This window comes from Aethalodelphis obliquidens, unplaced genomic scaffold (assembly GCF_003676395.1).
Source record: "Aethalodelphis obliquidens isolate GAN/ISIS:26980383/991018 unplaced genomic scaffold, ASM367639v1 scaffold74, whole genome shotgun sequence".
NCBI classification, from domain to species: Eukaryota; Metazoa; Chordata; class Mammalia; order Artiodactyla; family Delphinidae; genus Aethalodelphis; species Aethalodelphis obliquidens.
In genome coordinates this window covers 1,482,128-1,508,063 of record NW_020838018.1, presented here as the reverse complement: position 1 = coordinate 1,508,063, position 25,936 = coordinate 1,482,128, and the positions used below count along the sequence as shown (strand labels likewise).

General features: G+C 41.4%; 1 protein-coding gene across 2 annotated transcripts in view; it reads left to right on the top strand.

Moving 5' to 3' along the window:
• Positions 1 to 25,936, top strand: part of SHC3 (SHC adaptor protein 3) — a 142,466-nt gene that overhangs the window by 37,991 nt on the left and 78,539 nt on the right. For both annotated transcript variants that reach the window (XM_027092031.1, XM_027092032.1), the window contains exon 2: positions 5,657 to 5,727. In XM_027092031.1, the coding sequence (XP_026947832.1) occupies positions 5,657 to 5,727 (71 nt within the window). The remainder of the gene's footprint in view (positions 1 to 5,656; positions 5,728 to 25,936) is intronic.

Sequence of the window (25,936 nt, the reverse complement as noted above, 5' to 3'; positions counted from 1 at the left end):
TAATGTTTTTTCTTTCCCTTTCATTTGTGCGTTTTAATTTTTTTCCTTCTTTTTGCTGGTGGGGCTATTTAGTTTGGAAGTTGATCATTTCATTCTTATTTTTATAGTGCCTTACAATTTCTTACACATGTATGTAAACTTACATTTTTCTACTGCTACCTAGAATTTGTTCTGGCCCTACTTTCACAAAACACAACTGCCTTTAGCAAGCTTCCCTCATCCTCTTCAACCACTCTTTTTGATCTGTCCCCTACCAGCCCTGTTGAGGTCTTCTGAGATTTTAGCTCCCCATCATTGTAAAAAAAATATTTGGAGTTATGCATCAATAATTATTAAGTCATAAGGCATACCTATAAATTTTTTTGATTCTTTTCATATCATTGTTTCTCGTAGCCCACATTCTTCTGTTTCTTGTATTCCCATTTTCCTGGAATAATTCTTTCAGAGAGCATCTGTGGGTGGTTAACTTTCTGAGTCTTTGCTTTGCCCTCCCACTTGAATGGTAGTTTGGATGGATATAAGATTCTTGACTTAGTACTTCTCAGTCTTCTGATGTTATTTGTTTTCATGTATTTGATGCTGAAAGAGAACTTTCTTTGTAAGTAACCTATTTTCTTTCCCCCTCATGGAATGTTTTCAGAATGTTTCTCTCTTGGTCCTTTTGTACTGAAATATGAAAAAAGTGGATCTTTCTTCATATTTCTTCTTGAGCCTTGTAGCCTCCTTACAATACTATAAATTTTACTCTCTTTGTTCTTAAATATTTCTTTCCCTCTACTTTTTTCTTTTCTTTTCCTGGAATTCCTGTGAGGTTGATGCAGGGACTTCTGCATCTAAATTCCACAAATGTACACTCTCTTTTGTATTTTAATCTCTTTGGCACTAGGAGGTTGTCTTCAGTTCTGGGAGGTTTTCTAGGCTCCATTGTCCAGGCTTTCACAATTCTTCAGTTTTGTACATCTCTGGAGCCCATTGATTGAATTTTCTATGTAGTAAAAACCAGGTAGACATGGGATGGAAAAATCAAACTCTCATTCCCTGTGGTTACGAAAACTTAGAAAATAATGCCTCAGAATACACTGAAGAAAAAAAGTGTAGGAGATATATATATATAAATAAAATAAAATTAGATAGTCTTATTAAATGTGGTAAATAATATCTGAAATGGAAACAACTCTAATGTTTATGGATACAAAAACTTAATAATAAATGTAATTCTCTTCAAGGTAATATATGAAATTTTGATCGTAATCCAAATAGTTTTTGAGGGCAGGAGAACTTGACAAAATGATCTTAAAGTTCTCAAGGAAAAATATATACAAGAGACACAGAAATTGACAAGTGACATAGAATAGAGTTTAGGTAAAAGTCCATACAGAAATAGGAATTTGATATACCACAAAATTGGCACATCAATCCAGGAAGACATGGATGAATTATTAAATCAGTGGTACTGATATAAGTAATAGTCCATTTGGAGGCTAGTATTATAATTCATGTCATAGCCTGTATAGACAAATTCCAAATCGATAAAAAAGGTAAATGAAAAACATTAAAGTGAATGTATAGATAAATGATTAATATTGTTAAAATAAAATTTGGGAGAATATTGTAAGAATCTAGGGACACAAGACCTTCTTAAGCAAGACAGGGCATTCCAAAGCCATACAGAAAAGGATAGACATGTGATCACAGTAATTATTACCATATTTCTACAGTAACAATTCTTTTAGGTAAAATGTAGAAACTGGCCATCAAAAGAAAAATGACTGAATGGGAGATTAATATCACATTAATCTATAAGAAAAAGATAAAAAACTTAATAGAAAATTGGGCCAAAGATATGAATAGTCAATTAACAGAAAAAGAAGTGCAAATAGCCAATAAACAAATGAAAAAACTACATAATCTTATTAGATATCAAAGAGATTCAAATTAAAACAAAACAAAAAAAAGAAATCTTTGCCCATGAGAGGCAAAGGTTCAAAAGACTGATGCTGTCCACTGTTATGAAGGATAGAGAAATAAACTTTCTTAGACATTGGTGCTGAGAGAACAAATTGCTACAGCCCCTTGGGAGGGTAACTCAACTCGGCAATGGTGGTGGTGGTGTTCACGTAGCACTGCAAACGTGGTGGTGGTGGTCATCATGTAATTCCCTGAAGTTGGTCATGGTCTTCATATAACTGTGACAGCGGTGGAGGTACTGACATATCTGTGAAGGTAGTGGTGGTAATCATATAACTCTGAGAAGTTAGTCTACATGTTACTCTGCTACATTTGTCATGGTATTCACATGGCTTTGCGTTAGTGTTGGAGGTGGTATTCACAAGAATCTGTGACACTGGTTGTGGTCACGTTCATATAACACTGCAGAGTTGGCTGTGTTATTCAAATAATTCTGCAAAGTTGTTGTTGGAGGTATTCATGTGACTCTGCAATAATCAAGGTGATAGTATTCATCTAACTCTGCAATGTTGGTCATGTTATTGGTTATTCTGTGAAGTGGGTGCAGGTGGTCTTCACATAACTCTGCTGTGGTGGCCATGATATTCACATAACTGCAATGGTGTGGTGCTGATGATATTCAATTGATGTTGGATGTTGGTTATGATATTTATACAACCTGTGGTGTTGGTTGTGGTAGTCACATAACTCAGTGGTTTCGTTGGTGGTAGTCTTCCCATAACCTCATCATTGGCTGTCTATTCCCAAAGCTCTGTGCCTTTGGTCGTGGTATCCACATAACCCTGTCATGGTGGGGGTGTTTGCATACACATAATCAGCAACTGTGGTAGGTGCGTTTATGTGGTTTTATGATGTTGTTGCTGATGTTATTTCCATGGCTCTGTGGTTGGCCAGGTGTTCACATTTCACATACTACCATGGTGGGGGCAGAGGTGGTGTATGATGAGGCAACCCAAGATGGCTGTTCTTTGTTCTCTGTGCATTCCCTGCTTGACCAGTACTTGCTTCACTTACACCCTACTCACATGGCTGACCTTCCTACATACTTGCCCTCAGTCCAAGCTAGTGATCATTCTGATCTTTAGATCAGGGCATCTCCACTGTGATAGCTTATCAAAGGGGCAGTGAGGGATGTGCTCCTCTGCTGGTTTCCCTGGTAACTGATTGCCAACCTGATGTCAATTCCCCCTATAATTGGTAACCTCCCTCTACCCTGGGAGTGAAGACTACTGCCATGTCCTGCCTGCCCTCTGCTGCACACGGCAGGTTGTCACTCTAGGACCTTGCTTCAGACCTGTAAGATCCCCCTATCCATTAAATTGTTGATGTCTCTGTCACTGACTCCGAGCTCTTTCTTGGGTCTTGAGGCTGGGCAAGTGCAGGGCTTGCAGGCCTGTAGGGTGCAGCCCAACAAGTGGTATTCAAATAACTATGTGGCAAAGGTCGTGTATTCACATGACCCTGCAACGTTGGTGGAAGTTGTATTCACAGATGCTGTGAAATTCATCACGGTATTCCTATAACCTTAAGACGCTATTTTGTTATGGTGTTGGCATAATTGTGCAACATTTGTGGTACTACTCACATATCTTGTGTTGGTGGTGATGGTGTAATTCAAATAACACCAGGACTTGGTCATGGAACTTACATAGCTCTATGACAATGGTAGTGTTGGCATTAACATATCACTGTGAGGTAGTGATATTCCCATAACTGAGAGAGCATTTACAGAATTCACATTATGCTGTGGTGGTGTTGGTAGTATTTACATATCTCTGCAATGTTATAAAGTGGTCTTCAATAACTCTGTGACAGTGGGCATAGTAATCAGATGATCTACAGTGGCCACGTCATATTCACACATCTGCAATGGTGGTCATGGGGTTTCCCTAAGCCTGTGACCATGGATGTGGAATTTGCATAACCCTGCAATGGTGGTGGTGATGGTAGTCATATATCTCTGAGAGATACTGACACAACTTTGCCACTTTGGTGGAAGTAATTACTTTGGTGGAAGTAGTTAACATTAATTTGTAATGTTGCTGGTGGTGGTATTCACTTATCTCTGGGATGTTGTGTTGTTCACATAACTGTGACAGTGTTGGGTGTGGCAATCTTATAACTCGGTAAAGTATATTGTGGTCTCCACATACCTTAGTGACAGTGGTCGGCATATAACTCTGCTGTGGTGGTGATGGCATCCACACAACTCTATAATAGCAGTCACATAATGATGCACTGTTGTTCATTGTTTTCATGTGACTTGTGACATGTTGTAGTATTACATAATTCTGCAATGTTGGTCATGGTATTCATGTAACTTTGTGATGATGTTGCATAAGTCTTCGACTTTGGTGGTGGAGGTAGTCACATAACCCTGCGATGTTAGTCTTCGTATTCACATGATTCTGAGATGTTGTCATTTTAATCACATGACTCTGCAATGTTAGTGGTCGTCTAATTTGTATGTCTCTGTGACCATTCATGGTACTCACATAACTGATGAAGGTGACAGTGTTTAAAAAACTCTGTGACTGTGCAGTGGTTAGAGTAATAGTCACATTTCAGAGAAGTTTAAAGTTTTGTTTAAAGTTATATAAGAATATATGACAGAGCCAGGCTCAAATTCAGGCTTTCTGAATAATTCAAATGCAGTCTTTTCTGTACTACACCATGAGATCTCTTCCTGTTAAGTCTAAATTTAAAGACATTGGTATAAAACATCTGTACCGTCAAACTCCCCAAAGGCTTTGGAACACAAATATTCTATCTCTTCCACTCCAGTGGTGTGTCTATAGCTTTAGTTGTGGCCATATATTCACATATACACATACATTTTCACGTGTAAAACTGATAAAAAGTTTAGCTACAAATTTAGATGTGTAAGTTGAAATTCTGAAAATTTATGTTAAATTATGCAGAAGAGGTCTTTCTGGTAGGCCAAAATAAAGTACCTTTGGGGGTAATCTATAGTTTATTCATATAACCCAAAATACATTTATTAAATAATGAAGTTTAATGTTGGCCAAAATGTTGGTATTATAGTGTTTTCATTCTTTCTTTAAAATTATAAACTTCTAGAAGCTTTGTAAAACACTAGAAATGTGATGCTGGAATGTTGGAGTTTGGGTGGTGGTTACATGACAGGTACATGTTTAAACAATCATTGAATTATACATTTAAGATTTCTGGGGACTTCCCTGGCAGTCCAGTGGTTAAGACTTCGCCTTCCAATGCAGGGGGTGCGGGTTCAGTCCCTGGTTGGGGAGCTATGATCCCACATGCCTCATGGCCAAAAAACCAAAGCATAAAACAAATTCAATAAGGACTTTAAAAAAGGTCCACATCAAAAAAAATATTGAAAAAAACAAATTTCTGCATTTTACAGCATGCTAGTTATACCTTGACAAAAGTTTTTGCAAATGTATTTCTAAAGAAAGCGAAAATACTAATGGATTTCAGAAAAGTTAAGCATAGTGTCAAATGTCAGCACTCAGGGTATTTGCTGATGGGTGTGAGTTATTACTTTTATTACTTTTATAGAAACGGAACAAAGTGTCACCATGAATAAAAAGTTAAAATGTGGCTAAGAAATGTGTATGCCTCCCAAAATGGCCTTGTTGTAGTTAGGAATTGTCTCTTCATGTCAGTTCTCAGTGTTCATGATTTACATTTTCTCGCCTTGCAGTACTTGGGGTGCATTGAAGTTCTTCGCTCAATGAGGTCACTTGACTTCAGTACAAGGACACAAATTACCAGGTAAGCCCTCTTGAAAATGGACTCCTGTGATTTTACTTTGGAAAGGAATGCTTTCTGAGGTTAACAACTAGAAATTTCCAGAGGGGAAGTCTGCCCCTTGAGTGCTGGTGACTGGCGACAGGGAGTCAGCACCCACTGTTTCAAGTCTCTTTAGTGTTCATCCATGTTTGTGACATGTGTGTCTTAATACAAGCCCCCTGAAGGACACTCTCCACTTCTAAGCTCTTTTTATAATTAAGCTGGAGCGTTTATGTTTTTTTCTTTAATAAATGAAACTCTAAGACCAGATTGATATTTTAAAATCTACTGAACTGTGTTATTTCTTTTTAAAAAGAAAATCAAGATGTCAGAGAGAATTTCCAACAGTATACATAGGGAATAAAATGCATAGAATTGGAAGTAGAAATCTTAATGGGAGTAGTAATTTAGAAAGCTGACCAATTATTTTAAGGTGTCAGTGGTTTTGAACAGGTTTATATATTCTCCAACATCAACTAGATTTTAAACTTCTTGAGGGTCAGTTCTGTTTTTGACCATTGTTTTTAAAAAATTCATAGTCTAGTAGAACGTGTACCTTTAGAAAAATGCCAATTTCAAGTCATCTTGAAGAAGAGAACCGGAAAGCTAGGACTGAGTCTGTGAAATAGCTACATTTCTGAGGGCAATGAGCTTATATTGCTTTGGCAGTCGTGGAATTGTTTAATCTAAATAGTGATATCAGAAAATGCCTCATTTTTATTTCATTCAAATCTCTCTATTGGATACCTTTAGATTAGCAAGCCAAAAAGTAAAGATTGAGCTTTAGAAAGCAATTATTGGTAGTAATTAGCTACTCAGTAGTGTACATTGCCTCAATTCTATGCTTTAAGCACAACAATGAAACCTCTTCTTGCTCATTGAAGAAATTCGTGTTCAAAGGGTTGAAGTTCCCCTTCTCTCTAAAGCAACTCAAGACACACGTATTGGGAGCACACCGACAGTAGTAATCTATACCAAGGGAATAATCCATCTCTACATATTTGTACAAAATGGTTTATGGAAATTGCCAAGGCAAAGAATGGTATTTTGAAGTGAGAGCATTTAAAAGAAAAGTTTGAATGTTTAATCAATCATTCATTCATCCCAGCCATGAAAAATGCACGTGCCGTGCGGGGTGGGCAGAGTGCTTGCCCGTGGGCCTGGGGATACTGGAACCTGTGACACTGGTCACCTTCTTGTGGGTGGTGGCAGTGTTTTTTTTTTAAACTTACAAAAAATTGAAGTATATTTGATTTACAGTGTTGTGTATGGTGCATTTTTTTAAAAGACAATTGTCGACCATTTCTACTGAATTCACTTTATAGATATTAGAACTTCTGAGATGATTTTATGTCATTTTAATTCTTCTGATGTATTTATCAAGTGTTTACTGTGGCTGTGCACATGCAGCATATGCTGGCCAACTTGGGCTGTCCTGCTTTGCAAGACCTCCTGGTTTGGGGGCAGAAAGATGCACATGCAAATGACTGAGGGGCCTGCGAGGGGCGCAGAGCAAGTCGGGCTCCTCAGGAGTGGAGGTGGGTGGGGACCAGTGAGCATGCCCAGTGTGCCCTTGGATGAAGGTCTCAGCACTATTTGAGACCACCTATAGTAGTGGTAGAAGAAAGCTGTGGAACAGATATCCAATCTCATTCCATTTAGATTTCAGCAAAGGTACAGCAATGTAATGGGCCAAGTGGAGTGCCATTCTTTGACTCAGAAAACTTGGTGCTGCATTCTGGTTATACCATAATTGCTTTGGGTTTATTAGACTTTTAAGAAAAAATCAATTTATTTATCTTAATTGAAGTATAGTTGATTTACAATGTTGTGTTAATCTCTGCTGTACAGCAAAGTGAATCAGTTATACATATATATATATACATTCTTTTGGGTTTATTAGATTTTTGAAAACTATGTTTGCTTTTCTTTATGATGCTTTCTATTGTTTGCCTCATTTTTATCGTGTGACATGTTTCTTATTTTAGTAATAGCCAGAGACCACTTGTAGGAAACAATTTGACAAGTCCATCACAAAGAAGCCTTTGCACCCAGGACAGGAACGCCCAATGATGTCCTGTAGACGTGGCATATTTTAAAGCCTACGTGGTAGCTGAGTGTTAAACACCCTATGATTAAACTCTACCACCGAGGTTTACTTTATATACTAAAGTCATTCTTGAAAGGTTTTAGGGAAATCTAATGTAATTGTTATATTAGGCCTTAGTAAAACCTGTTTCCAAAGCTTCTTAGCCATGCCTTTCATAAAAATACATATATATATATATATATATATATATATATAGCTTTTATAAGGAAACAACCAATCCCTACTCATCTGTTCCGCTATTTCAAGGTTTGGGTGTGTCTTTTAGAGGCTCTGACAGCCAAACCAGATGTCCTTTTGTTGGGGTCAGTTTAGTTTTATGTTGTTCCTGAGTCGGGGTTCAGATTGATTGTGGTGCTTGCAATCACATCAGCATTGGATTACTGATCTCTTACTAATAGGTCACTTTAAAAACTACCCGGGAGCTGCCATTGTTGGTGACTGTTAATGGCCTTGCCCTCCTAGCGCTCTGGGCAGAGGCTCTTGGTGACTCGTTCACAGTAATCAGTGCCCGCCGTGTGGAGGCGATGGCCTGTATGTGGAGCCCAGCTCTGCTAATTTCTACCCCAATGGTTGTTGTGGGAAATAGAACAATTTCTATATCTGATGCCCACAGGACAGGCCCTGGCAAAAGGGCAGCCTTGTTTAAGTGTTTGCTCCGTCCTGTTGCCTGAGCTTGTATTCAACACGTACTGGGACACAAGACCCCAGTGTCCAAAGAAGTGAGTGTTGGCAAGCATGGGGGCATTTGAGGGCATATAGATCGTGGCCTCGACAGCCACTGCTTCCCCGGGTCAGCCTGCTGGTGGGGTACATGGAGGAGTTGAGAGATTCAGTATTTGTGAAAGTCTGCCCAGGGGACAGATGCACACCAGAAGAAGAAATATCTCCTGTAGAAGAACTAGCTTCCCAATGTGCCCCTGGTCACACACCCGGCATGGCCTCACAGAGGGCGAATCTCTTGAGCTCCTTCCCCTCAATGTGTCCTCTGCCCGGGAAGACTCCCTACTCCCTTATGACAAGGCACTGTTAAGGCCATACAGGAATCCCGCTGCTGAAGGTGGGCCACTCTAGAGCTTGTGGCAACTGCCCTGTGCTCCCTGCCCCCACACCAGGAGCATGTCACAGTCCTTGAAACCCACAAGGGACTGTTCTTCCCACGTAGATTTCACACCGCGCTGTGCAGCCCCTGAGGGCCTTGGGGGAGGTTCTTAGCTTGGTGTCACCCTGGGGTAGGTGGGGGTCCCAAGCAGGGAGGACCCAGGTCCCCAGTCAGAGGTCAGTCAGAGACCTCGGCTTTCATCTGAGTTAAGCCACTGGGTCTCCACACGAGGTGACTGTGGTACAATGCTGACAGCCACTGCTCTGGCGACTGGCCACTCTGCCCATGGGAACCACAACCTGCGTCTCCCTGAGATGTCCTCTCCTGCGACATCCTCTCCTGTGACTTCTCTCACCTTGCCTTGGGGGAGGGGTTGAACTGAGTTATTGTACTTCCCATCAGAGCGTGATGTGCCTCATCAGATGGGGCCCACTCCGGGGAGATCGAGCTCTCGGTCTGACACTTGGAGAGCAGCCTGTTGGGCCGCCCTGCAGGGCGACAGGAAGCTCCCATGTACTGTGGTCATGGGAATAACACGGCCTTACTTTCTTTCCCCCATCCCATCTGCTAATCTTTATTTGATTTATCGTGTTAAATTTTATCTATTATGGGAAATCACCTTAAGCCGTTTTTAGGGCATGGAAGGCTATAAATATATACGCAGTTAAACCCAGAGCACTCAGCAAGGTGGTCCTTCTCCAACAGTAAGTGTGAACATCTGATGTGTATTTTTGGTTCTAAATGACCCCAGTTGTTCTCCTGCACTGCTTGGACTCATCCGATAACTGCTGAGTTTGCTTTCCACTCAGGCCCATGTAGACATGTGGGCTCAGTGTGCGTGGTTTTGCTATACTTCCTGGGTGAGCTTCTACTAATAAAATGTTGTCCAGGGCCCATGACAAACCTGCTTTTCCAAATTGTAGAGAGTAAACAGTTGGATCTAGTTAACGGTTTTCGTTTCCCTCATTTTAAAGTTGTCATATTTTCAGTGGGCCCTGAAGATACTGGTTTGGCCCAGACCTTGGCCAGCACTGCCCGTGGATGTGACCACTCCCTAGCATTCCACTTTGCATCCACACACTGGGGGGTTCTACTTTGGAATTGGGGCTTTTCAAAAATCCCCCAGGAGCATGCATAAACTCCTTTTGGTTTGAAACCAAACTCAAAATTTGTAAAAGGAGAACATTCTTCTTTGGGGAAAGTATTTCCTTCTGTTCTTATTCAACCTATTGATGGGGTCTCCGGAGACTTTTATCGTGGTTGCTAGCACATGTATTGAAGTTCAGAGTCACCTGGCCACGACCTTCTCATGTTACCACAGCCGGAGGAGGCAGAGTGTAATGGACACAGAATCAGCCGTGAGCTGGTGAGTGGGACTGAACTCTGTGACACTGGATCTTCTCTGTCTGATGTTTCATGAGGGGACTTTGGTTAGAAGGTAGATGTGTGACCACGTGGAATTGGTCTGACAGTGCTGGGCACTGTGATAGCTGCAGGGGCGTGAGTTTGAACAAAATAGCCGGCACTGTCTGGAGGCGGAGGGGAGAAGGGAGCCCAGAGACGAGGTGTTCAGAATCACGGATGCTCCTGCTACAGTGAGAATGGCGGCCTGGCTTGCAGGGGCATTTCTCGCCAGTCGGGTGCATGGAGGGGTCCATCCTCAGCCTGAAGGAAGGCAAGTCAGATGGCCTCAGTGCAGCGTCTTCACTCTGTCCACCCTCCCTTCCCCGAGTCGACCTGGCAGGCTTGGTAACACTCACTCCTCCAGTCACTTCTGGCTCAGTGCTCTCAAAAAGAAGAGAAAAAGGCCAAGGTAAAACCTTTCACCATGCAGTCCTTCAGCTCCATCCAGTCCCCGCACATCCTCATCCGTGTGCATCCATCCCAGCTGCAGTGCATTTCCCCTCGTGTACTTGAAGGCCCCCCGGCACCGTGCGCCCTCGTTGGACTTCCTGCAAGAGAGGGGCCAACCAGGCTGCGGGCCAGGTGCCCTGGCCCCCTCCCCCCACACCGTATCCACTGCAGCCCTTCACCATCTCGCTTCAAACATTTGTGTCGTGTGGCCATTTCATCACCAGTTCATGGGGATCAGAGCAGTGCACAGGGTGTGGTTTGGGAAAAGGCCATATTTACTAACAAGATATTTGTGTTGTTTGTGGAGGCTTTCCCATCCTCAGGGCAGCATTCACCTGTGAGGAGCTGTGGGGGCAGAAGATGGATGCAGAGGACGAAGGGCAGGTAAGGCGTTGGACACCTCTGCCTCTGGGAGAACTGCACACAGTCCAGGGAATGACACGGGGTCTGGTTGCACTACCCTGAACAGTAGAAAGGTGGAAACACCCAGGAAGGGTGGGGGTGGGGGCTCTGAACATCTTCTTTTCAGGTTTGGGGTGATCGTTCCCTCTTGGACTGTGACACGGACTCCACATGCTGCACCAAACCGGCAGGACTTTGGCTCTGTAGCTTTCTCACTTTGCAGGCTGACAGGAAGAATTTGGAAGTCCCTTTTTTGTAAACCCATCGTATCAGTGATGTTAAGATGTGTGCTTGACACCTGGCAGGTGACATGGAAAACAAGGCTGACTTTTGCTTAGGTGCCTTGGTGCTCCACGGATCTGATCTCTCCAATTAGACTCCTTGGTCATAATATTGGAGAATTCCTTTTTCACTACAAAATAAACACCTGTAATGTTGATTTAAGTTCAACATGCCAGGAAAAGGAGCAACTCTGTAAAAGTCTTCCCTGAGGCTGGTTGACTCTCAGGATTAGAAAGGAGAGCGGCAGGTGTGAACAGCCTGCACACCCGTCCCTCTGTACTTGACTAGTGCAGGTTGGTTAACTTGTGATTTTAGCCTTACTGGCTCGTTCTAAATTTACTTTTTCGGAACACGTTTTTCAGACTGAGTCTCTCGAAGCCTTCCACCCCCAGGGGGACGAGGCCTGGCAAGGGGGGGAGTTAGTGTTTTCTCAGTTTAGAATTCTTTTTGAAAACACCAGCTTGCCTGCGTGCAAACGCATCCGGGCTTTGGATGAAGCAGGCTGAGTCCTTCCGCTTTACTTCTACATCGTTACTCAGGGCTTAACACCAACCAGAATAGTTGTGTGCCCCTGTGCCTCCTTCGTCATCATTTGCGTGCGAGAATGTGCTAGACAGGGGTGCATGGATCACAGGTGCCCAAGAAATCACGACCGGGGAAAGAGGTCCAGAGTCACAAGGCAGTGGGACAGGCAGCAGGAAGCATGGGAAAAGTACCTCAGAAACATGGAAGAAGGTCCCTGGGGCCTGGACAAGTCTGGAAGGACTTCCTGGGGAAGGGAGCATTTAACCCCTGGTGAATTTCTCCCCCGACCACATGGCAGACCAGAAGGAAGCATAAAACTGAGGCAGTTGCTTCCACTTGGGCCCCACAAGGGGTTCTGCCTGTCTGCCTCTGTGCAGTAATTCTAATGCCTGACAAAGGGTGGGGCCTGAGTCGGATGCCATGAAGGAACACAGGGAACTGTCTGCACCCATCTGAGGTCCTGCCCCGAGCCCGGCTGCCTTAGGACATCTGGGCCCTGGGGCAAAGGGACACTGGTGTCTGCTTTCCGATAGGCCTCGATTTCATGTTCTGTCTCTTCATGCTAATACATGTTGAGGCATTCACATGCTTTGTGAGGATTAAATGAGACATTACTTCTGGAAACACCTGGCACAGGCTATGTACAGGAAAGGTCTCAAGGCCATTCCCTTGACCAGACCCACACGTACATGTATGTGCCTTAATCTGTCCTCTGAGCAGACCCTGAGACTTGGTGTGGGGAGCGTACTAGGGAGGGTGTGGTAGGGAGCAGAGGGTGGGAGTGGGCTGAGGGTGCTGGCAAAGCCTCTATCAGAGCAGCAGAGGCCAGACCCTGGCCCTGGAGGCAGCGTGGCCATGCTTATGCAGACATCCCTGGAACCTAGAGTAGGCTGGGGGCTGTGAGATGACAGCTCTGGCTGAAGGCTTGAGGCTCCAATCACTCAGCTCCTGGGCCTGTCTCTCTGAATTGGAGTTTTCTCTTGGGACCTCCTCTCTGAGCAACTGTCCCAGCCTGATCTTTGGACAGCAGTCTGCTGACCCACATAGCAGAGCTGTATTTACATGGTTGGGGTTCCTCACCTAGCAGGTGAGTAAAGGGATCCTTGCATACTGGACCAGAATTACCTCTCACCAGAGAGGTGCATTCCAGCTTCTCATTACCTCTCAGCATTGGTTTCTTGCTCATGGAACAGGGATGGAACCCACATAAGCAGGCTTGTTGAGAGTCTTAGAAATGAGACCTACATGGGGCTGCACCTGGCACACAGTAGGTATTCAGCAAATCTGGATACGGTTTTTACCATGGATTTAATTTTGCCGTTCACTCTTTCCAAATTTCTGTATATGATAATATCAACTGCAGATTGATATTACTCTAATTATCAATATCAATCAATTCAATTCAGGGTAGCTTTTCTAGCTGAAAAGAAACTTTGGTTTGATGCAACAAACTGAAGTTACTGAAAAGGATAAAATATTTGGTAATGTGGCATTAATTTTCACTTGAGCCAATATTATCTAGTATTTCATTCTATCTTCCTGTTTTGCCAATTGCTGCTGCTGCTAATAATAATAGCACTAGTATTGAATACTTACTGTATTGCTCTAAGCATGTTATTCATTCATTCAACAAATTTTTATTGATCACGTACCATGTCTAGTCACTGTTTAGATATTAGGAACAGAGCACTAAATAAGAGCAAACCTTCTACAGCAGAGAGAGAAAATAAGCACACAGACATATACAAAAGAAGGGTGTTAAGGTGAACCACATGAACTTATCGCTTTTGTAGTTGAAAGTCATCAAATGTCAGCCATTTCATGTCGTTTGGCGTAATAATTTCAGATAGTGGTGAGAGCGTGTGGGGTCTTCTCTCAGGATCCCTGGGAGGCGGGTTGTGTGCATTTTGGAGATGAGGAAGCTGAGGATCAGAAAGTTTAGAAAAACTGTCTAAGATCACAGAGCCAGGAAGTGGCAAACTCGAGATTGGAACCAGAGCAAGTCGGAATCTAGAATCAAGAGTCTCCTGTTGCTGCTTGATCAAGAAGGTTGCATCCTTCAGGAAGCCACAAGTGCTGGCAAACACCAGACACACTGGGCCGGGGGGCACACTTGGAAGAAGGAAATTCGATGTTAATTATAAAACTCCTTTCCTGACCACAGTGACATGGTGGTCTTGAGCAGGGCACAAAGAAAATGAGGCACTTGCAGTCCAGTTGGGATGAATGGGGCAAATATACATAAGGAAAATGGTCAGTTGGGGGGCAGAGTGGGCTCTGCAAAGACTGTGCTACTCCTATTCTACTTGCTTTATTCATCCTGGGAATGTTTGTCCTGTGCTTCAGCAGCACTTCATTGAATTTCACTAAATAACGGAAAGAAATATAATAAATGTGTCCTTAAAAACTTTTCATATGAAAAGTTTGTAGAAAGGATGAGGCCCTTGCCACCTTAACTAGCTCAAAGTGAGTAGGGTGGGTTAGAACGGGGAGAGGGGAAGTGGGAAGCGGGTGACTGGGGGGTGAGAGGATAGATGAGATGAGGAAGGGTGGGCTGGGTGAGGGGCTGCGAAATGGGAAAGGCTGCATAGGAGTGGGGTGAGACGGGGTGGGCTGGGTAAGGTGGAGGGGGCTGTGTGGAAAGGACAAGGTGCCATCTTTCTCTCCCAGAGGTTCTGGGCGAGTCGTATTCCTTTTCTCGCCTTGACCATTGGAATAAACCGATTCTTATCTTTTTCCCAAACTAGAAAATACAGACATTATTCTACTTCCTTGTTTCTCCTTTCATTTCAAACACTGGTTAACACTTTGTCAGGATGACCCCATCATCATAATTTTCTGGCAAGCTGGTTATGGAGATCAGGGGCAAGTTATGTAGCTGTCTCTCCCAGTGAGGGCATAGTGCCCAAGGGCATGAAAACTTCCAACCATGGGACCTGTTCCTATGAACCTGGGTGGAGATATCTTTCTACTGACAGTCTGCTGGCTGGGTGTGTCAAGGTCAACTGGGCATGCATGGACCGGCAACTCAGGGCTTGGCATGGGCTTGGATCTCCAGTTGACTGTACAGATGAGCCAGGATCTCATAGGATGTGTGGCTAGGAAGGGCAAGTGGCTAGGATAAGTTCATTGAAATGTTGTCATTGAAATACAGAGAAAGGGGTTAGATACAGTGTCTAAGAGTTTAAGCTGAGCAAGTTGAGGACTTTGCAGAGCCTCATGTGCAAAGCCTCAAGATTTATTTGTTTGGTTGGTTATTTTTTTACTTCTTTAGCAGCTGGCTGTGTCTCCTGGTGAAACCTTTGGTTGGTAAAGACATGTCGCTCTTTACATGAAGGTAGAGGAAACAGGAAACTTGTCAATTACCATGATGCCCTGCCGTGGAGATTCTGTTGCACTGGGTTGGGGCGAGGCCTTGGGTGATCCCCAAGGTGGCCTGCTAATATCTCTGGATGATGGCAATAAGAACAGAAAATCTTTGTCTCTTCTCTACCATATTACACCACATGAAAAGGAATTCTCACCTAACCTGGGCTCCACTGTACTATGGATTTCTTGAAGAATCCAGCAGGCTGGACATAGAGGGGCCACACAGATATGTCTGACCTGGGACAGGGTCCCCAAAGATTTAACACACATACACATATCATCTCATTTTCTAGAGCAGTGGTTCTCAAACTTGGACATAAATCAAAATCACCTGGAGACCTTGTTACACCAGATGGCTGGGCCCCACCCCCAGAGTTTTTCATCAGTAGGACTAGGGTGGGAGCTGAGAATTTCCATTTCTGTCGGGTTTTCAGGGGGTGCTTGATGCTGCCAGATCAGGTACCACACTTTGAGAAGCAACGTTCCAGAGTTCTATTTTTAACTTCTGAACCATTTGCAACTACCATCTATGAAGCCACAGTTTGAAAATAGGTCCATTTATTATTTTTCCAAGTGATCCCACTCATCCAAAAATTTTAAAAATGGAGAGCATACATGGCTTGGTGGCTTAGAATGGTTTAAATAGAATCCATAAGATGAATATGTGGCGTTCATTCCATACTCTCCTTGAGGACCATCTGGTATGGTGTATATTTATAATCCTCATGCCAGAAGCACATTTGTGTCAGAATGTACCCCTCTGATTGCTCCTTTTCTGACTCCTTCTCTGAGTTCACTTACCCCAAATATATCATTCCATAAGGAACCCTTTGCCCTTGCCGAGGGCAGCTAGTGTTGCAGGTTTTGGAGTCAGATTATCCGGGCTTCTACTAGGCTGAACAACATTTCAGCTGTGTGATCTTGTGCAAATAACTTAAGTTCTCTGTGTCTCACTTTCCCCATCTTTAAAATGGGAATCATAATGGTACCTTCTTCATTGGGTTGAGAAGAAATTGTGTTAATATCTGAAAAGCACTTAACATGCTGTCTAGTACCCGGAAGGGCTCAAGGCATGTTAACTAATACTGATATTTTCATTTTTATTATATCCTCTCGTTGTTGGTAATCTCATTGCTTTAAATACCACTTCTAGGTATATAAGCCACAAATCTGTATCTGTACCTCTGGATCTTCTCTTAAGTCCATCCCTGTATTTTTAGCAGCTGACTGGACCTGTGTCTTCTTGGAGATGCTCGGTCAGTCGCCAAGTCCTAAGCAACCTATCTCTGCCTCTCTGTTCTGTTTACATCCGTCCATTCTCACCTCTATTACCATAGTTAGGCCCAGCTCACGTCTCCTTGAATGCTTGTCATAACTACAACCCACGCATTCTCCCGAAGTAGAAACCAGGGAGTCAGTCTTATATCATCTCTCCTCCCTGTTCAATTACCAATGCTGTTGATTCTCCCTTGGAAGCCTCCTGAATAATTTCTCTCCTTTCTTCTAGTCTCTCTCTCTCCTTCAATTCTCTTTCTACTTGCTAATCCTGAATGTGCCTGAAACATATTACTTCCTGTTAAGTTTCATTGTTTTATCCACTACCTGCAGAATACAATGAAAAATATTTTAATGTTATTCAATGTTCTATTTGACCTGCCCCAGCATAACTTTCCAAATATATTTCTTATAACTCCCCATTATGCCTCCTTTGCACAACCACACTGACCTACACACTGCCCCATTCTCCTGGTCCACTGTCACACCTCAAGGGCAAAGATTCAGCCACAAGAAGTATTTGCTTTTGCCTTGAGCTATAAGACCACTTTGTCTGAATTGCTCTACAGGCTTTTTACGTTCTTGCACATTGTATTAGACTTTTAAAGACACAGGCTATATTTCATCTACTCTAAAATACCATCTCCTATACAAAACACTTCATTTTTTATAACCACTAAAAAATAAAAAAGAAAGCACTGCCTATTAAAATATGACACAATGCTTTCACGTCACTTAAATTCAATTTACATAAATTGAAAAAGCTATTTTGGAATTTTGCAGACACAGATTTATATCATTATAATACTTCTACGTTTGTTAGAAGGAAAATATAAGTAAATGAAAAAGGTATTCCTAAAAATTTCTTCTATTTCAGAGTCTGAATATAGTGAATCTTCTTTTTTTTTGACTTAGAATCTTGCTATCTATGTTTTTTTTCTAGGCTTTATTGTCCTTTAGGCTATTTCAAGAGCATTAGAAATCAATAAAATTGGAATCAGAAAAAGAATAGAAAAGATATTTGAACCTGAAAAGTGTTTTTTAAAAAGCACTAAAATTGATAAACTACTACTTAGACTGGTCAAGGAAAGAGAGAGAAAATTCAGATTACAGGTAACAGCAAGGACACATTACTACAGATACTACAGACACTGCTAGAATAAGAAGGGAATATTATCAACAATTTTATATCAACAAATTGAATAACTTAGATAAAATGGACAAATTCCCTTAAAGTTACAACTACCAAAGTGGCTTAAAGAAAAAAATAGGTAAACATAATAGGTCTGTATCTATTAAAGAAATTAAATTCATGGTAAAAACAACAAACAGGGAACTTCCCTGGTAGGCCAGTGGTTAAGACTCTGCACTTCCAGTGCAAGTGGCATGGGTTTGATCCCTGGTCGAGGAACTAAAATCCCACATGCCATGTGACGTGGCCAAAAAATAAAAATAAATTAATTAATTAAAAAGCAAAACCAAACAATAAAAAAACCTTCCCACAGTTTGCTAAACTCACTTATTAGTTCCAGTAGCTTTTATGTAGAGTCTTCAGGAGTTTCTATATAGATGATTATGTCATCTACAAATAAAGGCAGTTTTATTTTTTCCTATCTAATTTGTATGGCTTTTACTTTTCTTTTTTTCTTGTCTTACTGCACAGACTAAGATCTCTAGTACAATGTTAAATGAGTTGTGAAAGTAGACATTCCTGCCTTGTTCCTGATATTAGAGGCAAAGTATTTAGTTTTCCACCATTAACTGTAATATAGGCTATAGGGTTCTTGTGGATGTCTTGTTACCAGATTAAGGAAGTTTCCTTCTATTGGTAGTGTGCTGAGAGTTTTTATCATGAATATGTGTTGAATTTTATCAAAGGCTTTTCTGCATCTATTGACATTTTCATATAGTTTTTCTTTCTTAGTCTGCTGATATGAGTGATTACATCGATTGATTTTTTTAATGTTGAACCAACCTCTCAAGCCATGGATAACCCCTCAAGTTTACGATGTATTATTATCTTTTTGATATATTGCTAGACTCAATTTGCTGCTATGTTGTCAGGGTTTTGTATGTAAGTTCACAAGTTATTTTGTTTTTGTTTTATAATGCCTTTGTCTGATTTTGGTATCAGGGCAATGTTGGCCTCAAAAAATGAACTGGGAATTGTTCCCTCTTATTTTCTGGAAGAGACTGAAAAATTGGTGTTATTTCTTCTTTAAATGTTTGGTAGAATTCACCAATGGAACCATGTGCCCCTAGAGTTTTCTCTGTGAAAGGTTTGTTTTGTTTTTTAAAAAAAATTATTTATTTATTTTTATTTTTTGGCTGTGTCATGCCCATTTCTGTGAGAAATGTTATTGGAATTTTGATAGGGAGTGCACTGAATCTGTATATTGCTGTATATGGTATGGATATTTTAACCGTATTAATTCTGTCAATCCATGAGCATGGAATATCTTTCCATTTATTTGTACCCTCTTCAATTTCTTTCATCAGTGTCTTACAGTTTTCAGTGTACAGATCTTTCACCTTCTTGGTTAAATTTATTCATAAGTGTTTTATTCTTTTTGATGCAATTTTAAATGGGATTGTTTTCTTAATTTCTTTCTGATAGTTCATTGTTAGTGTGTAGAAACACAAATGATTTTTGTGTATTGATTTTGTTTCCTACAACTTTACTGAATTTGTTTACTAGTTCTAACAGTTTTTTTTGGTGGAGTCTTTAGGGTTTTCTATACATAATATGTCATTTGCAAATAGAGACGGTTTTACTTCTTTCTTTCCAGTTTGGATGCCTTTCATATATTTTTCTTGCCTAATTGCTCCGGTTAGAACTTCCAGTACTATGTGGTATACAAGTGGTAAGAATGAGCATCCTTGTCTTTTTCCTGATCTTGGAGCAGCTTTCAGGCTTTCACCATTGAGTATGATGTTGGCTGTGGGTTTGTTACATATGTCCTTCATTATGTTGAGGTATGTTCCCTCTATACACAGTTTGTTGAGAGTTTTTATCATGATTGGATATTGAATTTTGTCAAATGCTTTTTCTGCATATACTGATATGATCATTATAATTTTTACCGTTCCTTTTGTTAATGTGGTGTATCACATTTATTGATTTGCAGATGTTGAACCATCCTTACATCTCTGGAATAAATCCCACTGGATCATGGGGTATGCTTTAATGGTTGTTGAATTTAGTTTACTAATATTTTATTGAGGATTTTTGCATCTATGTTCATCAGGGATATTGGCCTATACTTTTGTAGAATTCACCAGTGAAGCCATCTGGTCCTGGGGTTTTCTGTGTTGGGAAGTTTTTTTTTGTTTTGTTTTGTTTTTTTGTTTTTGTTTTTGTTTTTGCGGTACATGGGCCTCTCACCATTGTAGCCTCTCCTGTTGCAGAGCACAGGCTCCGGATGAGCAGGCTCAGCGGCCATGGCTCACGGGCCCAGCCACTCAGCGGCATGTGGGATCTTCCCGGACCGGGGCGCGAACCCGTGTCCCCTGCATCGGCAGGCGGACTCTCAACCACTGCGCCACCAGGGAAGCCCGGGAAGTTTTTGATTAGTGATTCTATCTTACTAATGGTCTGTTCAACAAAATCTTTATACATGCAAGAATATAGATAAATCTCAAAAGCACTGTGCTGAGTGAAAGAAGCCAGACACAAAAGGCTGCATGCTATATGATTCCATTTATATGACATTCTGGAAAAGGTAAAGCTAGAGGTGGAGATCAGATCACCAGTGGCCAAGGTCTGGAGGTCGGGGGGAGAGGATTGACCACAGAAACGGCACGGGGAAACCTTTCAGGGATAATGGAAATATTCTATCTTTTGATTTTGTGGTGGTTACATGATGGTACATACCTTTCAAAACTCATAGAACTGAACATCTAAAAGAGTGAATTTCACCTTATATAAAATATCTCAAGAAACCTGTCTTTCCACTATTGTCTCTGAAATTGTTTTTCAAACTAATGATACTCATTCTGCAAATTGTGATGTGTATATGCAGGAAATGGTAACTACATAATGACTGCTGCCTGGCCCACAGAGGTTTCAGAAATGTTAAGATATGAAAAAAATGTGCCTCTTAGAATCAATTCATTGTGCTTCCTTCTATTCCCTAGGGAAAAGAACCCTCTAAACTTTTAAGACCTTTGATAGCATCATCAGAGACGGAATTTTCCTTACACTTCACAGACTTTGATTAATAATTATCGGGTCAGTTAATGCATTTTACATCAGAGAAGCTTCTTAGACCTGAACTGGAAGGTGGAGAATTTTGTGCCTTGGGAAACATAGGGAGTGCACAGACAACAATCAGGCATAAAATTTTCATGAAATAACTCTATTCTGTGGATCAAGATGTATTCTTTTTTTTTTCTGGGTATAAAAATGACACCAAGAAATTAATGTGTGCATATTGGTACAAAATTGGACTGTATAGAAGGAGTGTAACCTCCTACCCACAAACCCAGCACCACATTCCAACATTCAGATGCACTCTTTTCACATTTTAACATCTCTGAAATCTGGATGCAACTATATTCAGTTGTATCTTAACCTATTCCTGCCCAGTGGACTACAGTTGTATGTTTGCTGTTATTTCTGAGCACCTGACAATCTGATTGCTGTTCATGTCAGCTCAGGTAGACAACTTTGACCCTCAATGGTCAGTCCACCAACCATTTAAGGGAACATGAGTCTTCAGAGTTGGTCAAAATCCTTCCCCCAAGCCCTTTTGGAAAGGCCAAGGGTTAACTCTTGCATAATAGGCTTCAGTGGCTTCTAAGAAAATACCGAAATAGTCATGGAGTGTTCTTTTAAAAACTGCTGTCTCACCTACATTCTTGATGGCTCAGAGGATGATTTTACATAGAAATGCATAGATACCAACAACTGAATCAGAATGTGATTCAGAAGTGTTGAAACCACAATGCAAAGAGATTGGAGGAATATTTTAGTCTATTTATTTCACTTACCTATTTCTTTTTACATATACAGAAGAGTGATAGATAGATAGATAGATAGATAGATAGTTAGATAAATATAAATCTATGCATTAACAAGTCTAAAAAAGTTCTCTGAAAGTATAAAAGAAAAGTTTTAAGTGATGAAGTATTGTGTCATAGTTTTTTCTTTAGTTGTGGGACATACAATATGCATTTTTTCTTTATTTCTGGGACATAAAATATGATCTATATTGTAGTCAGTTGCATCTTCAGTTTGGCTAAATGTAGCATTTCCTTCATGTTTTCTATGCATTTTAAAACATTTTATGTGATTTTAAACTAACAGAAAAGGTGTAAGAATAGGACAAAGGATTCCTGCAAATCTCTATTTTTTTTTTCTGAACCATTTCAGAATAAGTTGGAGATATTGTGCTTCTTAGACCTTAACTACGTAAGAGTGTCTTTCCTAAGGACAATGGCATTTTCTTACGTATCCAGAGCACAGTGATCAAATCTGGAACTATAACACTGATAGAACACTATTATCGAATCTACAGCCCATCTCCTCATTTCATCAGTTCTCCTGGTAATGTCCTCCATAGCTGTTTTTGTCCAGTCTAGGATTCCATCCAGGCTCGCACATGGCATTTGGTTGCTGTGTCTCTTTGGAGTCTTTTAATCTGGAACAGTTCCCCAGCCTTTCTTTGTCTTTCTTGACATTGACATTTATTAAGAGTACATGTCAGTTATTTTGTAGAATTTCCGTCACTTTTAATTTTCCTGTTGCTTTCTCATGATTCATTTCAAGTTATGTATTTCTGGCAGTAAACAATAGAAATTGTGTCCTTCTCAGTTCATGACATTAGAAGGTACATGGTGTCACTTTGTCTCCATATTGATGATGTCAACTTTGATGAGTTAAGATGGGGTATTTTTCATATACATTGTTCATATAATAGTGTTCAGACTGTATATAAAAGTTTATGTTCATCTTTCCTCCTTTAGAATCATAAACATTTCTCATCATTAAAAGCTTTCAGTATTTATTGTTTATTATTTAAAAAGAATAAAGTCTAAAATGTCTGAATGCAGTGGGGACTGAGCCAAGTTATCTTGAAAGTTGGGTTTGAATTTCCTTGATGAGCTCTCAGGGAGGTATTCTTATGGCCCACAAAGGCAACAGGCTATCCCTAGAAGAGACCTAGGCCCTGGGCCAGCACATAGTAGGTGCTCAATCAAAGTTTTTTGAAATCTTAAAGTTTCATGAATCTAGGGAAATGACTAAAAATGAAGCATCAGAAAAAGCAAATTGCTAATAGTGGCAGCTCAGAAGATGTGATTAATATGACAAACTCTGAGTGGAAAAAATGATATTAAAATTCTCCTTCCTTTTGGCCCCCTGGGCCTTTTCTATGAAAATTAGTGCAGCTACATCTGCTGAGCAAAATGGAAGGCACTTGTTTTAGAAGACCTGGCTTCCTTTGTTGGAATATAATATTGTGGGATAGTGTCCTTTCTCTTCATATTTTAATTTTCTACTTATAACCTGGAAAAATGAAGACTTGTTGGATAATTTCCAGATTAGCAACTTGTAACTCCTTTTGAAGTAAAGCCTTTAAGCACTGGAAAGTAAATTCAATTAGCTAATCTGTAATTTAGTTTAATGTACTTTAATACCTAAAATATCAGAGAGAGAGACATATTGTTGAATGGTGAGTCTCATTCTGTCTCCTCTGGGGGACATGGCTTGTGGCTGGTGTTCTTTTAAAAGAATGAACTCCTTCTCTTCCTCCTGCCTGCTGGTACCTGGCCTGGCTGGTATCCTTGCTGTGCGGCATCTGCCTCAGGACCCAGGGTCTCTGCAGCGCCCCCTTTTGTGGAACTTGTAACTCTGCTTGTCACCTGGGATGGGAGCACCTGTGTCAGAAGTCTCCCCTTGCAGGGCTGGGGCGACTGGCTCCCAGCTGCATCATGCAGTTTCTTCCACACTCTTGTGAGGCCCTGGTCACTCCTTGTTATGCTCTCTTCTATTTTAACAAAACAATCCTCACTTTCTCAGGCACTGAGTTTAGCAGGACCAGCTGGACCCCTTGACCACCTCCACTCTGTCCAGAACCCAGGACCTCTCTTCCTGGGGAGGGCAGCTGGCGGCAGATCCTGGGGTTCTGGTTTTCAGACCCTTCGAGGATTATCTGAAGTACCAGCAAATGCTCCCTGCTGCCTGTGACCATCAGAGGCCCAGCCTGTCCTCACCCCTGTTCCCCCTTGACCTGTTGAGACCTGCAGGACAGGCAGGTGACGGTGAAGGTGGGGTCAGGCCATCCCTGCAGCCTGCACACCGGGTGCTCCCTGAATGTGCACTGGGAGAGTGGGGGCAGCCACTTCAGCGATTTTCACACCAAGCCTACCTTCCTTGGACATCCTTCTCTCGTGTAAAGAGCACACCCATGGGCTCCTCCTGGGAAAACACACACACACACACACACACACACACACACACACACACACCCCTGCACTGCCGGTGGCCTGGGAAGTGGGAGTCCCGGCACTGCGGTCCCATATGGGAAACAAAAAATAGGCTCTACGCCAGGGTTTCTCGGCCTTGACATCATTGACATTTGGGGCCAGATCATGCTTTGCTGTGGGGACTGTTCTGTGCATTTCAGGATGTTTAGAAGCCCCTCTGAGCTCTACCTACTAGATACCCTCTTCCCCAACATTGCAATGGCTCAAACCATCTTCTGAATTTGCCCAGTGTCCCCTGGATTAAAACTGCTGCTTTACACTAACCTCCACACCTTAAAACTAAATTTGAGTTCATCATAAAAGTCATACGTACATGCCCACCAGAGAAATTTTAGAAAATAAAGAAAAGTACACAAAAAAGGAAGGGAAAGTTTTCCCTTAATCTTTCACAATTTTGCAATCACACTTTATGCAATGTTTTGTGCCTTCATTTTTTTCTTAAATGTTATATTAAGTAATCAGGTTCATATTATTACTTTAATTTTATGTTATGTGTATATATTATCTCCAGGTCACTCCCTCCAGTCTATTCACTGGGTCTTAATGGAAATTAACTCAGCCCTTCACATTTGATGGGAGCCAAGTCTGAGCACAGACCTCACTTGGGGGTGGATGGGGTCTGCCTTGCAGTCTCCACCCAACTCCTTGAATCCAGGACACAAGCAAGTAACGATGTCTTGGGGAACTGAGAATCATCTCATGCCCAGTTATTTGCTGTTAACATTTTGTATGTTTGACAAAATTCTTGTTTTCATCTGAATACAACTTTCTCATCCATCCGTATTCAACATTAGTGCGTGTAGTAGAGTAGACCCTGATCCTCTGAAATGTATGTGCCTAAGTATATGTTATTCATTATTTCTTATCTGTGGTTTGTTTACATCTGAGGCAGCACTTTCTGACATGTGGCCAGACGCCCACAAAGCCTTTTAATAGCTGCAGAGCACAGGATGTGCTGAAGGATGTCCCACGAGAAGCATGTTATCATTTAGGTTTGAAAGGGCCTTAGCTCAATTATTTATAGACTCAGGCAGGAATTCTGTCATTCTGGGCATAAAAATATATTAAAAAATGATGATGCACTTGACAGGAAATACTGAAGGTTTAATTATACCCAGAATGAAGGACAAGATTAAAATCCATGAATCTCAGTCAGTCACCTATGACCCAGTGGGTCAGCCTGTAGGTGGGAGACACACTACACTTTTATGCCCAGCTGCTGCCAGGGTGCTTGTGGTTGTACACACGGCCCTTGGTGTCTGGCTCTGACAGCAATGATTGTTGTTGTTGTTTTTGTTTTTATTTTGGCTAAACATAAAATTTACCATTTTAACCATTTAACCATTTTTAACTGTACAGCTTAGTGGTGTTAAGTACATTCCATTGTTGTGCAGCCATCACCATCAACCATCTCTAGGACATTTTCATCTTCCCAAACTAGAATTCTGTCCCCATTAGATAATCACTTCCCATTCTTTGCTCCCCTCAGCCCCTGGCAACCTCCATTCTACTTTATGTCTCTGTGAATTTGACTCCTCTAGGGACCTCATACAGGAGGAATCATACAGTATTTATCTTTCTATAACTGGCTGATTTCACTTAGCAGAATGTCCTCAAAGTTCATCCATGTGGCATGTGTCAATTTCCTCCTTTTTTAAGGCCAAATAATATTCCACTGTATGTATATTCCACATTTGGTTTATCCATTCAACTGGTCAATGGACACGGGTTGCTACCACCTTTTGGCTATTGTGAATAGTGCTGCTATGAACATGGGTGTACAAATA